This window comes from Pezoporus occidentalis, unplaced genomic scaffold (assembly GCF_034315485.1).
Source record: "Pezoporus occidentalis ecotype Australia unplaced genomic scaffold, CSIRO_AGI_Poc_V1 ctg61, whole genome shotgun sequence".
Taxonomy (NCBI): domain Eukaryota; kingdom Metazoa; phylum Chordata; class Aves; order Psittaciformes; family Psittacidae; genus Pezoporus; species Pezoporus occidentalis.
In genome coordinates, this window is record NW_026915955.1 from 1373649 (window position 1) to 1390861 (window position 17213).

The 17213-nt window shown below is 40.7% G+C and overlaps 1 protein-coding gene across 2 annotated transcripts; it reads right to left on the minus strand.

Moving 5' to 3' along the window:
- Positions 1-9164: 9164 nt before the first annotated feature.
- LOC134174522 (pantetheinase-like) lies at positions 9165-15950 on the minus strand. 2 transcript variants are annotated; one of them, XM_062639569.1, is made up of 7 exons: positions 15099-15950; positions 14876-15006; positions 13627-13819; positions 12752-13043; positions 11518-11888; positions 11180-11350; positions 9165-9543 (listed from the first exon to the last, which is right to left on the minus strand). In XM_062639569.1, exons 1-7 carry the CDS (start codon positions 15309-15311, stop codon positions 9394-9396), a joined length of 1521 nt encoding a protein of 506 aa, XP_062495553.1. In that variant the 5' UTR covers positions 15312-15950; the 3' UTR covers positions 9165-9393. The 2 variants fall into 2 exon arrangements, with proteins under 2 accessions (XP_062495553.1, XP_062495554.1); XM_062639570.1 differs by lacking the exon at positions 11518-11888 and having other exon boundaries at positions 12909-13043; positions 15099-15942.
- Between the last annotated feature and the right edge of the window lie 1263 nt (positions 15951-17213).

The window sequence follows — 17213 nt, forward strand, 5'->3', positions numbered from 1 at the left end:
AGATATAATGGAAGAGCCTGAATATTTACCTGCTGTATAAGCAAATTTCTTTTCTAGCTGTGTCTAGATTATTTCAGTGCTAGTAGTTTAGCATTGTTATGTGTATTTATTACTGGTTTTAGCTAAAGCACAAACATGGAGAGAAACATTTTCTGAACATCGGTTTAGTCTACATCCGAGGAAACAAATATTGCTGTCCTCTTGTGTATATAATAGCATGTCCCTTCTGCAAGTCTGTCCTCTTACAAAAGTTTTTAATGAAAGTTATTTCAGCATTTGGCAGCAATATTCATCGTTGAAAATCTGGTTTTCCTTTAATTACAGAAAAATAATATTATTGTGAAAAATAAAGACCATTAGCATAGTAATAGTAAAATTATTGTTATGGTTTAAAATAGTTGTCTAAGTCAGAAAAATACTGACATTGCAATTCAGCCAGTACTAATGTATCCTATTTGCTTCAGGTCTTTGTGGCCTCTGATTACTCTGGACAGAACACAACAGCATAATTAATTTTTTGCTATATTGAAACAAATGTTATTACAATCACACCATGCCATTAGAAGCTAAATGGAAGCTGAATGTACATCAGCTGTATCTTGCAAAACCCTGACAGCTACCTCTTAATAGCCTGTGATATAAAGAAGGATTTTCAAGTAGTGTCAGGCAGTGGAACCTGAGTGCGAGGGACAGGGTTCATCTAGAGGCACTCTCAGGAGTACAGGACACATGGAATCCGAGTATATTTACTTAGTGTTTGAGTTGCCTTTTGCTTCCCCTTTTTTCTGTACACTAAGGTTTAACACCATCTCTGTTCTTTTTCACCTCACTTTATCATTTCATATACCTTTTCCTTCACTTTTGGTTAGTATCTTCATGTTTCTTTTCCTGACTGTCGTTTCTTCTTTCAATATTGTTAAACAGTCTATGAAGCCAACCAGGAAAGAATTAAGGTGCTATCTCTAGTTTTCTTTTAGATTTAAAATATTAGTAACCTTTTCTGTATTGTTCTTTGACAGAGAAAATGTTTAGCCTAAAGAAATAGTCTCCTATGGAAACTTTTTTATGAAAAAAATTCTTGCTTTCAGGGAATATTTTGGTTGTAGAACAGAAAGAAGACTCCGACCAAAAGACTGAGCAAACTGAGATCAAGTACACAATTTTGCTTGAAATAGAAACAAAATAAATCAAAACTCAAGTGGCAAACTCTTCAAATGAGATGAACACTGAAGAATTTTTCAGCAAAAAACAGAACACTTCCATATTTAATTACAAAGTTTAAAATTTAATAAAATGGAAATATGAAGAAGCATATTTTTAAAAACTTTTCCTCCTACCTTTCTCCCTTCATGCTGGATAGAAGTCTACTTTTGTCACTCGTTTGTTTTCACCTAATTGAATGGGGTTCCTTCCTTTTAAAAACCCTCTCAAAAGACAGCTGTGCATCTTCACCATCTTAGCAATTCTGGGTAACACAAATTTTGTCAGAACAGGCACATAATCCACAACTGGAGTGGCTTCCAGAAACCCAAGGCTCATTGCTGGAGGATGCTGGGTGCAATGAATAGTGTTCTTGGCCCCTTGTCTCAGGAGCAGCTGTTAAAGTAGCTCAAACTGGTCATTTTGCTACCTACTTCAGAACAAAATCATGGCTGTGGCACTCATATTTGTTTAACCAGCCTTATTTATAGGTAAATTATACTCATTTGAAGTATGTTTACTTTCTTGATTAAATATTGTGGTCACATTGTGAGCAGCCCAAGTTTATCTAGGTGCAAAACAAAACCTGCCATGTAGTCTAAAGGGAGATTTCTAAAGTAAGCTTCTAAAATACAGCAAAATATGTAAGTATACGTAGGTTACAGCAGCATATAATACTTCCTTGACAAGGTATATTGTGTACAGAGTAACATGATGTGTATTTACCAGCCTAGTTCTGATTACTGAAGAAACAGGTTTAATCTAATAGTCTAATCAGTTAACAGCCATTTTCAAGATACAGCTGCTAAAAATGCATTTCAGGAGCATCAATATTTTTGCTCTACAAAGGACCATGCAATCTTTCAAAACAGCGATACTACTGAACATAAAACACTAGGCTGTTTATATGGTGACCATCAGCTAAAGTCCAGTTATGTGGAGTACCTCAGGGACATATGCAACAAGGTAGAGTAAGATACTACTTCTTGCGAACTTATTTGTTTTTTAAACATAAAATAATTAAAATGGAAAACAGCATAGAAGGGAATGGAAATAGCACTTTTGCCAACACCAAACTCATTTGAACTATGTGTTAAGTAATGATTCTGTCCTATGGAAAGTGACAAAACAGGGTTTGGAAATGAAAACTGTTAATATGAAAAAAATAAATGGCAGGACAGCATTGATTTCTATTGCAATCCTTTTGGCTTGCATTTCTAATCTGGTCATTTGGTAGAAAATATCATTTTACAGTGTCCATTAGACAGAGAAAGTTTCTCATTTTGATATGGTTCATTTTAAAAACTGGGTCTCTGTGAGTGGAACCGTGGTTTCAAAACTGCTGGAGGCTCCAAGGTGGCCTCATGGTTGGAGAGTAATTTTGAAAGCATATAACTCCACTCAACATCTATGCAGTCATCAGGACAAAAAAGCACAGCATTACAAAAAATTAACTTCTCAAGTTTCCATTCAGACGTTTGAAATCTGAGGGAAAACGCACGGATTCCAAAGGAGGGACTAATTAAAAATAATTATCTCATTATATGGGCTAAATGAGAAGGTGGAATGAGAGATTCCAAGAAAATGGTTTTGCAGCAAGCAAAACCCATCCATCCAAAACCAAGAAACAGTCTCTGCATGGGGTGGGGAGGTAGAGTGTATGTGGGGTGGGTTACGTATGTGATAGCCCTTGCAAGTAATACCATAACACAGTCCATTACTTCTGCTTAATAGCAAAGGCTGCTCCAGCAGACAGCTGTGCCAGGGTTCCCTGGAGGGCAGGAGTAGCCCCTTGCCTCTTTCCCTGGCAGGGTGAGCAAATCCCCAGCATAGCAGAGGCACCCATTCAGTGAGGCAGGTCCCCTGTAAACTCTTCAGTGCTCCTGTGCACCCACTAATCTCACAGGAAGGAATTTAGGACTGTGGCTGGTATGTAGATATTTGATGCTCCCCAAGCATCACCTCCAATGCAAAGGTGAACATGGAGGAGGGAGGCAGTGAGCAGTAAGCAGATATAATCTCAGCTTGTCATTCTATATCCTCATGGCCCTGAAATAACTTCACAAAAAATTAAAGAGGCTTACTCATAGCTGTTCCTGAAAAGTTTTGCTCCCTAGCTATGTTTCTCTTTCAGCTATCGGGAATGAATGGATATTTAAATTATCTTCTCAGTGACCACCAAGACCTCATTGCTGCTGATGCTATCGATGTTCATTACAGAAAGAACACAGTGATATGTGTAGAATAACAACTATTATCTTCAGCACTAACCATAGAAGATTCATCTCTGAAACAAAATAATTTACCAGATTAGCATGGACTGCATGTCATGGAGATGGTGCCTGCTCAGGAGTTATTTCCTCATCATTAAGAGGTGTTGATTGCCCATTTATATATCTTTTACCACAACAGAGGAGCTATAAGCAAATATGGCCAAATAACAAATCAGTAGTGGCCAAACTGCAACTTGCTGCTTTATAAAGCACAGCTCACTGATGAGCATCCACCCCTTCAAACAGTAAGAGGTTTAGTATTGCTGTGGAGCCCAAGAAGGAGAGTCCTTTCAGGAAGAAGTAAGCCCAGCGAGAAGAATGGAACCTCTTTGGATCAGTTTGTGTGCATCAGCTGGTGGAGAACTGTACCTTCCAGCTCCTCCTCCCATGAGGCTTCTTTGAGCCCTGAGCAAGACCTGTGGAGCTCATGTTACAACTTCTCCTTGGAAATCTGGGATTGGGGTGGGCTTTGGGATGTAAGAAAGTATGGCCTTGGGAAGGTGGCACAAGGGACATGAGGCTGAACAAGAGGGACAACTCTTGCAGAAATGAAGGTCTTGAAATGCTGCTTTCTGGTTTGGAAGCCACTGAAACCTAAAATTATCAATAAAGGCTTGTATGTCAACAAGAAAACTTCAAGAGCCTCCATTCTTATGGACTACTCTTTATTACATTTCACAAACACTGGATTTGACCACAACAAACACATGCTGTATTCCTAGCAGTATTGAACAAGTCTGTTTCTAATTGTCCATTTGCAAGCCCAACAGACTACAGATGCCAGTGTGGCTGCACTGTGGGACATTTTAAAGGAGGTACCTGCAGGTGCCATACTTTGCTCCCACAGTTGTCTGCTGCTGCAGAAAGCAGCAACACTGTGCATGAGAACATGGTATCCTGGCACTGAAGGAACAGCAACTTAACTACTGCAGAAACTACAAGTGTTAAGAGATTGTGCGTGCTATTCACACTCACCTTCTGCTGCCCACTCTCAGGAAGGCATGCATGGGCAGTTTGTTTTTTCACCAGAAAAGCTTCATTTATCTCCTCAGTAACTGGTGTATGTCATCTGAATATTGGATCAGTGAAGAAGAGGTAAGGGTGTATTTCACTTACGACTTTGTAGTAATGAACAGCTACAACAAACATTTTAATACTTTCACAGATGGAGCCTATAAGTGCTTCTGCTAATTCTTATTTTCTAAACTGAAAAAGAAATTAACATATTGTTGCCAATATGCAAAGTTTTTGTTTCACCAAGACTGGTCATTTCTAGTTGTGTCTGATACACATCAGAAACACCTGGTAATGCTGTCATGCTCATCCATAGCTTCACTAAGAGGTGCTGTATGTCTGTGGTGTTGAGAGGTTAAGTCTTACAAGGTATACTGGAATTATTTCTCTGTTGATCTCCATGACATCTCATAGACCATCACAAGCCACTGAGAAGCATTTCAATATTAGCTGTGATAAGCCTGACAATAATTGCTGCTGTCTTTATTGACCTGTGCAACTTCTCTCCACTTTCCTGTCCTGGTAGTGGATGGTGACATTGCAAACACTGTTTGGACGAGGTGGGGTTACAATATGGCTCTTAATTAATTAGAAATGTATGAATTCTTCTATTCAAATTCAGGTCATGGTCATTCTGTCTGTCACTCACTATATTTGCACTGATTCTGGGTATCTGTGAGCAGTATCCCATACTGCCAGTAATTCACCTATGATAAAACGAGTTGCTCAGAAACATTTAGTATTGTGTTACTGGGTCTAATAGTTGCACAATCTCTGACTGCACCTCACTGTTCCATGTTATTTAATGGATAACTTGCGGTTATGATGGCTAAAATATATGTACAAAGACATGGCTGTAGTGTTCTCCTCTCTTTAAAAAAGCCCTTCAGATTATTAAGATTCTGTCACTCTAGTTTCGCTCAAGGTCTGCTTGCTTTAATTCAACATGTATAAGAAAGTACATTTGATTTTACACAGAATTAAAGTTTCCCTAAATTGTTACCTGATCTTACTTAAGTCAGCCTTAAAATTTGGATTACACTTGTTTTAATGCAGTATTTTTCTACCGTCATCTGAAGCCTTTCATCAATAGAATCTATTAAGGACTTGTTTTTCTCTGTGTCATCAGAAATACCTTAAACAGGTGGGTCTTCTTTGCTTCCACCAACATCAAGGTATAAGGAAGAAATAATGTTGTGTGAAGAACAGGCTTTTCCACCTCAGAAAAGTATGGAGCTCACTAGGATACAATCTGGAGCAGCTTTTGAAGTGGAGTCATTGACGTAAATAACAAAAAATTTAATTTGATTCCTCCTCTCTGGCATACCTGCCCCAGAGTCTATAAACACTCCTGTTCTTTCAAAAGCCCAAATTCTGTCCCATAAGGGGCATGTAGAGAGGACCTTTATTTTTTTTCCTGAACTTGAGCTAACATTCTCTGTTTTCTAACTCCCACTTAGCAAGTAGGAATGTAATGGCACAGCTGGTTAAATTCCCATGAATTCAACAGAAACTGTTCTAAGTTAATGTGATTTGTGGCATCAGCCATCTATTATCTCTCTGCTTCTGTACGCTGCAATTTGCATCATTTGAAATTAGCCTGTATTACAAAATCTCACATTTCCTAAAACAGAACTTCATCTAGTCATTGTGACCGCCTCGGATGAAGAACTGGTTGGATTTTGCATCCTTCCAGGGAACCCCTATCCAAAAGCAGGGTTCATGGTTCTTGTGCATAAAACTGATGGAGCTATTCTGAGACTTTTGTAAGGGTCCATATAACTTTATCCTCTGCTTGGTTAAATTCTTGCTTTATCATCAGAAATGAGAAAGGGATTGTATGGTACCCTTCTTACCCTCTCAGTGAGAGGAAAGCTGTGCAGCAAATATTCAAAATCATTCAACTATTCTTCAGATTTGTTTTTCATGTCATTTTCAAAGAATCCTGGAATTCTGTATCCCTAATGCATGAGGTTTAAGAGTCATTTCCTGATGTTACCTAGCAGTATCAATGGTATTCCCCCCCATTTTCAGCTCTGACAACCTAAGACAGTCAGCTCTGGATGTGTCTGGGAAGTAACTCCATACTTAAGAAATGCCAGCAAGCAGTATGTGAGAATTTTTTATGTTCAGTTATCGTAGCCTCAGTAGGTGACAAGGAAGAAAAACGTGTCAGAAAATCTACCTTTGAGTAAAAGAAAAAATATTTTGTTGAAATTCATTTATCTCCCCAAGGGCCCAATTCCAGTATCTCTCATGAACTGACTCCACTGCTACAGATATTTTAGGGAAGTTTTACCTGATAAGAGAAAGATAAACCTAGTCACAGTAAACTGAATGTCTACAGTTCTGCTCAATCCAGGTCTCCCAACTGTATTCCTCTTCAGTTTCAGACAGATTTTAGTAAATCCCACAACCACTTGGCGTACATTAAATACTCAGGATTTAGAGTACCAGCAACTTGCAAAGTATTTGTTTCAAGAGTGCCACTAATGTGTTTGTAAAGCGTTTCCCTCTAAACTGTCTTTTTGTGGATTAGCGCATAAAGCTGTTGATGCTGACCAGAGATTTTAATTAAGTGATTTGACTGCGACAGAAAAAAAAAACAACAGAATTGTGTTCACATGCCACTCCAGTAGTGGTTTCTCTTTTTTCTTTTTTTTTTCTTTTCCACATGAGCAATTCTATGCCAGGTAATAAAAGCATATTTCACCAGAAGGGCAGCCAAGGGTGAGATTGGAGGCAAGCGGCAGGGGGCATGAGGAGCAGGTGCAGTGCTGGCTGGCACCTGATTGTGCAGCTCTTGCTGCTAGATGAGAGGGGAGGTAGAGACCTTCCCCTCCAGTGGGGCTCCCTCTTTCTTCCATCCCTACCTGACCAGCGCCAAGGCCTGAGCTGTCTCAAGGAGCAACCAAGACTAGAATAGAAAGGTATCAGATGTACCTCTACGTCTAGGGTAGAGAGAAAAAGCAGGGTTCAGGGTCCATAGAGAGAATTATGTGTTCCAGTTAAAAACCTTTTAGAATCCTTTTCAGCACCAGATTTTACAAGTCAGGGTAGCTCTTGCCTTTCTCAGAGTGCTTCCTTGAGCTCTCCCAGGGCAGTTAAGTGGGTGAGCAGCACTGAGGATGAATGAGGAAGCACTACCATGGGGACCACCCCCCAGGGCAAAGCTCCTAGGTGCTCTGCTGCAGACACAATTTCCACTGTATGTGCCCAACTGTGCTGACCCCAGTGCAAACCAATGGACCTGCGTGGTCAATAGGATGACACTGCAGACCTTCATAATCAGCACAGAATTGCAGAACCATGGAGTGATTTGGGTTGGAAGAAACCTTAAAGATCATCTAGTTCCAACCCCTCTGCCATGGGCAGGGACAGTCTCAGCATGCTTAGCCTTGTTTGCCTTTCCCAAACTGTTGCCTGTTATGAAGGAGACAAGGGGCTCTTGGAGTGTACCCAACTGGCTTGGGGAGCAGGGTCAGCTCCCGTTCCATAGCGTAGCCATCTGCACCCTGTATGCACTATGGTGACATGGGATTAGTACTGACACAGGTTGGTCATAACTTTCCTTGACCAAAACTTCCTTGTCTGATGAAAGACTTGTCTGGGTTACAACTACAAGTCAGGTGAGAAAAGGGTGAGGTGCTACGGCACTAGCAAGCATGACCTGGAGCCCCTATCTATCTTAAATAACTGCTCCTAAGCACTACAGTCCCTCCCCTGAGTATGATCTCAGTTGTTTTGATGAAGCAAATCCTGGAAGAAACCTCTAAAATTGTGTGCTGAGAAGGAGCAGCACATGGCGAAACAGAAATCGTGTGATTTCAGCAACTTCTGGATAACATACGTTGGTGTGTATGGGGTGGGAAGCCACAGAGTGTTTCTTATGTGCCACACTTCACGCAGCTCAGTGCTAAGCTTGGTGTGGGCTTTTAGTGATGTGAAGGCCAGTAGATGCGAGAGGCTATGGGATAAGCATTGAGTCAGGGACCACTCAAAGGTTTATGTGGTGTGAATGAGGCCTATTTGCTGCAGAACACAATAGAAATCAGGCCCAGGATTATCATATCATTGCTAGAAGTCCCAAATAATGCCTTTTTCTCACACTAATCGGTAAAATAAGTTTCAGGTACTAAAACACTGCCTAATTGCCTGTGTTTTCACAGTTTTGAAGAATTTTTCCAAATACCCAGGAGAAGGTGTTAGTATTCTATGTATATATGGTAAGTCTGATCTGAAATGCATTGGACCCAGTATGCATCTGTCATGCACAAAGCAATGCAAGCTCAGAAGGACTGAAGTACTGAGGATGCTTTACAAACCTCAGCCAGACTCAGTGCCTGTGGGGGTTATGGAGGACCACTCTCTCCCTAAGGTTGCACCTAAAACTATTTTGCATGTGTTTTTCTTTTCAATGTGGTGTCCCCTGGTGAAAATGAGGCAAAGGTCCATTGGGTATTAAGGAGGCCCTATTGACTGGTGTGTAAGGCTGAGAAACACAGACATTTAATGCTTATACAGTGTAAAAAACAGGAAGGGGCAAAAGGGACAGAAAGTTTTTCTTAGGAAAGATTTGTTCTGCAGCAAACTGACAAACTTCACATTTCACACATTTCAGTATCAGTCTTCTTTCTAATGCTATCCTGGCAATCTACATGATATCTTTAAAAAAAAAATCTAATTAAAGATTTAATGTGACAGAGCATTCATACTGAAAATAACTGCAGTGGCTCAAGCGTTATTAACAACGTGTACACAACAGAGTGATCACATCACTTTCTCCTAAATAAAGCCAACTAACACAGCTGCTGAGAGGAAGTGCAAGATTGCAGAAGAGGAATGATACAGGATAACTGCCATGACTCATGAGAAGGTAGATCAGCATAGGAAATTCCCCTCCTGTCTATGGTGACTGTGTAACAGCGGTGTTATGCGATGGAGACATTCGCAGAGGATGAGGCAGGTCCTTTTCATAAAGCCTTCCAAAAAGCGTCACTGTTATTACTGGTTTTGATGTGCCATGCTTACTTTTCAAACGCCCATCACGTAGCACCTAGTTGAAAATGGAAAGAATGATACTAACAGTCCACTAACAGAGTAGCAATATTGCACAGTACAGAAAGGATAGGCCTTATGTGTTGAACATTTTAATGCAGCACTTTTGAAATATGCTCATGAGAATGAAAGAAACCAGAATTCTCTCTGGCTCTGCAATAGCTATGCCACAGTCCTTTGGACCTGAAGATCTTTAAAATTTCCTCCAGCCTCATCTTTGGGGAAAAAAAAAGATCTTTTTCTCCACCTCATAAGAAGGTGAGAGTGAGAATAACTGATTGGTTGCATTCTGTTTAGTTACTCATATACGGCAATGAAGGTTATACACATATCTAAGACAGCAATTTGAAATCTTTCTCAATTTGTAGACCCCAAAATAATTTCAAGATGGAAGATGGGTATTTCAAGCTATTGACCATATGTTGCTTTTCTTACTTTTTATGGATCAATTTGAAATCACTGTGATTCATAGATGGTGAACATGTGCAACTCTTTAAGAGGCTCTGTAATAAACAGTAAGCATGTATTAATAAAGAAAATACTGTAAAATGGTTTGGTTTGGAAGGTACCTGAAACGTTATCCAGTTCCAAAGCCCCTGCCATGGGCAGGGACACCTTTCACTAGACCAGGTTGCTCAAAGCCCCATCCAACCTGGCCTTGAACAGTTCCAGGGATGAAGCAGACACAACTTCTCTGGGCAATCTCTGCCAGTGCCTCACCACCCTCATAGTGGAAATTTTTTCCTAATAGCTAATCTAAATCTCTTTTTTATCAGTTTAAAGCCAGTTCCCCTTGTCCTGTCACTACATACACTTGTAAAAAGTCTCTCTCCAGATACCTTTAGGTAGTGGAAGCTGCTCTAAGGTCTCCCCAGAGCCTCATCTTCTCCAGGCTGAACAACCCCAATTCTACCTATTATTTTAAATTAGTCCATGGCCATATTTTAACATACCAATAAATGTATGCTTTTACAGAAGTCCCATACAAAACAAATATGTAGGATGACCTACCTTGTAAAAAAAACATCCTTGTTTCCCCTAAAACTTTTCAAGTCTTTTGCACTGTCTTCATTGTCTCTTATAAGCTATTAAATACCTCCTCCAAACCAATTAGGATTTCATCTAGCCACTTATAAAAATGTAATCTAAGGTTTATGAATGAAAACATATTTTGATGAGAACATAAGATGAAGTTTCAAATAAAAAACGCCCACCTTACAAAACCCTCAAAACTCTCTGTAACATTTTTAACTGCATATGGTCTCTGCTCTTTATGCATAATACTCAGTAATTGTTCTTGCTTGGACAATTTCTCAGAGCATTTGATTTCTTTATTTCCTGAAATTTCCATCAGCAGAAACCTGTAGAAAATAACTCCTTGAAAGCTGTTATTTATAGATTTGGGACCTAAAATTGGAAGGCATATTTGCAAAAGAATACACTGAAGAGATTCTCGACATTTATATGTTCTCATCAGTGAGGGTTAGCTCAATCTATCCTTTCAAATGTTCCCTTGAATTATGATCTGCAGAACCAAGGACAGTGGTTCTTAGATGGGACTTTGCTGCCCTACTGGTTTCCAGCATTACTGCTTGGAAAACCTTGTAACAAACAGTTCCAGGGTGTTCCATTACCTCGAACTCCCCAGGGGCCAGCTGCACCCCACTGTACAAGACTTCTGGAAAAACATAGCTGGTGCCAAACGTGCCGCTGAGGGAGAACATCTCAAACTTGGTCTGAGCTGTCTCCACCGGCTGCCCACATGTTTCTGGATCTGTGCTCTTGCACTTGAGCAGCGTGCATATCTGTGGGGAGGAAGATACAGAAAGGCAAAATACTGCTAAGCTTTCAACAGTCAAAAGCTGGATTTGATTACAAGAAAGGTTCTCACAATGCAGTAAAGGATATGTATTTTAGGGTGGTTGGGATGTAGGCATACACAGCCTACACTCCCCCCTACAAAAATAATTACCTGCCAGTGGTATTTTATGAGAGAACCATGAAGCCCATCAAATGCACCCAGGACATAAACTTCATCTTTGCTCTTGTTTGACATTTGATAGATCAAATGACAGCAGAGGTCTCCTTGGCAAACTGTATAATTTCCAGCTTTGTGCCTGAGTTCACTGAAAGTGAATATATCCTTCCGGACAGCTCCCAGAAATGTGTCTTCTTCTGGAAATTTCTTGATGCTTGTGGCATACAAGCTCCAGTTGATGGCTGGAGGGTAGTTGGGGGAAACACGGGGTTGTGCATTCAGCTCTGCTACCAGGAGACGTCCCTCATCAGTCTCACTGTCGTAATGGTAGGCGGCGGGTCCCTCCGGCATGAACAGCCCACTGCCTGTCAAGGACACCCACCATCCTTCCGTCAGTCAGCACCCCTAGAACAGCTCATCGGGGGGACAGCTTTCCCCCATGACACACTGTCAGGCTTGCTCATTGATGCTATTTTCAGTCAACATGTTACAGAGAATTTTGGAAGAATTTTAAAGCACAGAACAGCTAAAATACCCACCACAGTGTAAAACGTGACCTAAACTTCACCGGTTTTGTGCTTTGCTGGATTTTGAAGCTTAGCCTCATATGGCAATTGCTTTTTTTTTGTAAAGAACTTAGGTTAATTTAAATATAAATCAGAGCTCAAAGAGTGGCATATTTGCTAAAGAAAGAAACCACAGGGGTAATTACATGGAAGGAAACACAGGGCAGTGGCTTAAACTAAGCTCAATCTATTTATAGCATAAATGTTCCTTTATGCCTTTCACTTTGGCTTCAGAAGCTTCATGCTTACAGATGCAGCTACAGCAACACTTTCTTAATTGACAGTTTCAGTTTTAGGTTATTAAGTTTTGCTTAAAACCTTTTTCCTTTTTTAATTCATTTAACTTTTTTGAATTTTAATCTCAAAATGCTATTCTCAACGAAAGGCTGATAATTTAAGTGAAATTTTGTCCTATTTTTTAAATAAAATTTCACTTTTAAATAATCAAATTTTCATGCCATGGACTTTCTAATTTAAACCCTTCCAGAATAGTCAACATTTTCTTGCCTGAAGTTGTTTAATACGTTCAATAAAACATCAAGAAGATTTTTATTCTCATTGAAACATTATTTTTCAGAGACTTCATTATTTGTAAAACATTTCTGCCTAGTTCTGAATCCACTATGCTGAAGACAATTTCCTTTTTCCCAAATGTAACTCACCTGTCATTGCAAAGCTGATGTTGTGAGTATTTGCTGAAAGCAAATTGACACCCATACCCATAGCCCAGGCAGAGTGAAACTCAACCGCAGTCAGAAAGGGCAGGACGTTCATCCAAGCTGTAGGGAAGAGCACGCTGTCCACCTGCAACTCACTCACCAGAACCACAGCAGGCTCACGGAAAAGGATGTCAAAGCAAGTGAAAATGCCAAACTTCCCAAAGGGGGTCTCAAAGGTGATGGTTTCTGGCTCTTTTGGGTAATTAAACTGAGTTTCTCCTCTAAACAGGTTGTACTGCAGGTGAAAAAGATGCCATATTAGAAACTGAAAATAAGGCAAAATTAAGAACAGCTACTTTCATGCCTGAGATAGGCTTTAAGACAAAGCTGGGGGTTGAGATATCTGAGCTGGCTGGTCACTGGGTTTGCATTCATCCAGTTAACACTCTGCCCCTGCAAAATGGAGTGGCTGTGCCCTGTCTGCCTCCTGGGAGCAAAGCCCAGCCAGTATAAACTGCTAAAGACGTCACCTGCTAAAGCTCTTTCTGGCTTGCCTAAAAGTGTACCAAGGACCAGCTAACATTTACTGAGTATGAAAAACTGTTACTGCTCTTTTCCCATTTACTATCATAAATGTAGCCTTTAGGTTTTTGGTATCTGGCATACATTCTGCTACTGCAGTGCTCCTGGGAATAATGCCTGATTGAGCAAGAACTTGCCTGCTTTTCCTTCGTAAGATTCTTGCACCAGATCATCCTGGATTGGTTGTCATTCAACAATAATGTAAAATTATTGTGTAAACCTACTGAAATTTGTACCAGAGAGATGAAAAATATACTGATAATCAATGACAGGGTGATGCTGAAGTGCCTCTTTACCTTGTGGTAACGAGCCACCAGTTTTCCCTCTGGGTCAAAGACGACATCAGTGTTGTACTGATAGCGACCATCCTCGGGGCAGCTGGGATCACTAGAGTTACAAGGCTTCTTGTCCCCAATGTTTGCAACCACATAGATGGAGTTATTCCTGGCCATGCAGCTGAGTCGTTCCTGCACTGGAGCAGGAGCAAATCTGATGTATTTTAGGGAAAAAAAAAAAAGAACAAATTTTATAAGTTTAAGTTAAGATATGGAAGAAATGCATTCAAAATTACTATACCACTAACTGCACATCCCCAGGTGCTGAAAAGGGGTAGATCAAATCATAGGTTCTGTTCATTTCTTCTCTGTTCATAGCATCATTTTAATTTGCCCATCACTTTTACCTTTAAAAGATGTTCTCCTTCTGTTCTTCTTTCCTGTGCCCTTGGCAATATTGTTTTCTGTGCAGATATAATTCCCAGATAACACACATACAAAGATTTGGACAGCTTCAGAAAACAAGAGAATAAACCAGTATGCAGGCATGAACTTGAAAGAAATTAGATAAATTTTCAGGCAGCTCTAAGGCTTGATTCCAAAAAGTGAGTTTAGCCTTCTTTTAAGATTCTTACTCTGTCTAAGATAGTGGCCCATAAGCCTCTAGTAAAAAGTGACCACAGCATTTAGAGCCTAGGGCTCCTAAAATCTGATTTCATAAAGCCTCAGAAGAGAAGAATACAAAAGCTTAGCTTGGACACAGACTCAGTCCTCTTGATGTCCGCTGATGACACCACTCAGAGCAGCCCTGCGTAATGCAGCAGACTGTGCAGGCAGATGGATTTTTAAAAGGCACTTCTTTCAGCTCTAGATAAATACTTTGTACAATATGATTTAGAAATCACCCAGCCACGTGTAATGAAGACTGAATCACCTTGTCTAATCTATGCATCTGATAGGATACTTACAGATTTTCACAACTGATCTGAAGAGAGAAAGTTTTGCATGTTTTAATAATTGATTTTGCCTAACATTTCCTCATTTTTCTCCTTTTGCAATTTTTAAAAGTGAAACTGTCTCAATAATTTTTACCTTGCATAATCCCATTACCATCTAATTAAGAGTTCTTTTTGATGCACCTCATTTCTACAGTGTTTTGGATTTTTAATAGAATAAAAGAATTAGCAGTCTGGGGGCATTTACTGGGAGCAGTTCCTGATTCCATGAGACACTAGCTTAACAGCACGCAAATCAATGCAGAAGAAATCACCTTGTGGGGTCAGTGCAGGGAATCCAGTTCACCGCTGGATCTGGGATATCCTCCAGGTACGGGTAGATGGTTTCTCTTGTGAAGCGCCAGCCGTAAATGCCATCTTCAGGAGTCACAATGATGTGGGCACCCTGGCACAACAGGCTCCATTAAGAAGTCACCCATCAACAGACAACCAGGAGCAGAAAACACTACTTGACAGCACTCACAATACACCTAGTACCTGCTGGGCGGCTTCCTTGATGGCCCCTTCCAAGACATCCATGTTGCTGTTCATCAGGGCCAAAGCATCGTCAGGAGAAACAGGCTTAATAACAGCAGTTGGCAGGATGACGGCATGCTCATAGACGGCTGCAATGAAGGTGTCGGAGGCAAGGGCCTGAAGGACTGTGAATGCAAACACCGCAGCGTGCAGGAGAGGCTGGGACAGGGGCATGGCTGGTGCCTCGCAGCTCCTAGACTGCGCTTTTGGAAAATAAACCAGATAGAAAGAGGAGGAGTAAAGACTAATAAGGAAATAATCCTTTATTGAGTAATCCAGGAAGGTTCTGCCAACAATCAGAATATTTATTTACAGTAAAAAGTCTAAGAAACATTTGTAGAAATTGAATCTTGTTTCTAATTTGAAATGCTGCAAATAAAAGATGAACAAAAGGCTAAGAGAGCATGTCAGAAGCAATGCTGATCTACGAGGGGCTCTGTAGAAAGAACACATGCACACTCCATTTGTACATCCCTATCCATGCTTCCAAAGACATCTTGGATTGAGCCTAGACTCCCTTGATTATGACACATTACCCCAGATAACATTACTGCATGTGGCTGCTATTGGTTAAAAATTCAGCCAGTGCTGAAGGCAGACCACCTGCCTGAACTACAGCCCTCATGTTTCAGCACATAGCTGATTCATCTGCACTTATAAGACACATGGTGCTGCTATGCTTCTTGCCTTTCATCAATCATAGAATCACCATAGAATCATCATAGAATCATAGAATCGTTTGGGTTGGAAGGGACCTTCAAAGGTCCAGCAGGCAAGAGCCCCACACAGGTGCTTGCTCACTCTCCCCAGGTGAGATGGGGGAAAGAGAATCAGAAAATTCATGCTTGAGATAGACAGTAAAGTAAAGCAAAATGAGGAATTCATTCACCACTGATAGTCATAGAATAGTTTGGGCTAGAAGGGAATTTCAAAGGTCATCTAGTCCAACAGCCCTGCAATGAGCAGAGCCCCATTCAACCTGATTTTGAACATGTACAGGGATGGGGCACCATCCACCACCTCTCCGGGCAAACTGTTCCAGTGTTTTACCACCCTTATTGTAAAGAATTTCTTCCTCATATTCAGCCTGAATCTCCCCTCTTTTAGTTAAAAACCATTATCTGTCATTCTGTCGCAACAGGCCCTGCTAAAAAGTCTTTCCCCATATTTCTTATAGGCCCCTTTTAAGAACTGAAAGTCCACAATAAAGTCTCCCTGGAGTTTTCTCTTCTCCAGGCTGAACAACCCCAGCTCTCTCAGCCTTTCCTCATAGGAGGGGTGTTCCAGCCCTCTGATCATATCTGCAGCCTGACTCTGGACCCTCTCCAACAGGTCCATGTCTTTCCTGTACTGAGGACTCCAGAGGTGAATGCAGTATTCCAGGTGAGGTCTCATGAGAGCAGAGTAGAGAGAGAGAATCACCTCCCTCAACCGGCTGTCCATGCTTCTTTGGATGCAGCCCAAGATAGGATTGGCCTGTCATAAGTCAATGGCTTATTACAGTTGTAGCAGGTACCCTGAGTGTGCGTCCCTCCCAGGCTCAAACTGCAATGTAAACTAACCCTTGAACTGTGCTCATCTCTCTGCCTACAGCTAACATACTAGCTTGTTTCCTGAGAACAAATTAAACAATACAGGGGTTTTTTTTCTACTATTTTTTGTCACAAAAGGCATTTTTTGCACAATAAACAGTTTGAAATTACTCATACAAAGTGGTGTGTCTGAAATCAGATCTAATGTAAACAATTATTGCATAGGTTTTTTAGAAACAAAATACCTATATGTATATAAGTAAATAAAAAATACCTATATATACCACTAATATACAAATACCTAAAGGGGGCCCACAAGAAATCTGCACAGGGACTTTTTACAAGTGCATGTAGTGACAAGACAAGGGGGAATGGTTTTAAACTGAAAGAAGGTAGAATTAGGTTAGATGTTAGGAAGAAATTCTTCACTATGAGGGTGGTGAGGCACTGGCACTGGCACAGGTTGCCCAGAGAAGTTGTGTCTGCCCCACCCCTGGCAGCATTCAAGGCCAGGTTGGATGGGGCTTTGAGCAACCTGGGCTTG

Bases quoted from the DNA above. Each gene is read 5' to 3' on its own strand.
- LOC134174522 (XM_062639569.1), bottom strand. From the start codon at position 15,311: ATGCCCCTGTCCCAGCCTCTCCTGCACGCTGCGGTGTTTGCATTCACA. The intron at 15,007-15,098 runs GTACTAGGTGTA...CTGTTGTGCCAG, and splicing joins TCAAGGAAGCCGCCCAGCAG to GGTGCCCACATCATTGTGAC. The intron at 11,351-11,517 runs GTAATTATTTTT...TCCTCCCCACAG, and splicing joins TCATAAAATACCACTGGCAG to ATATGCACGCTGCTCAAGTG.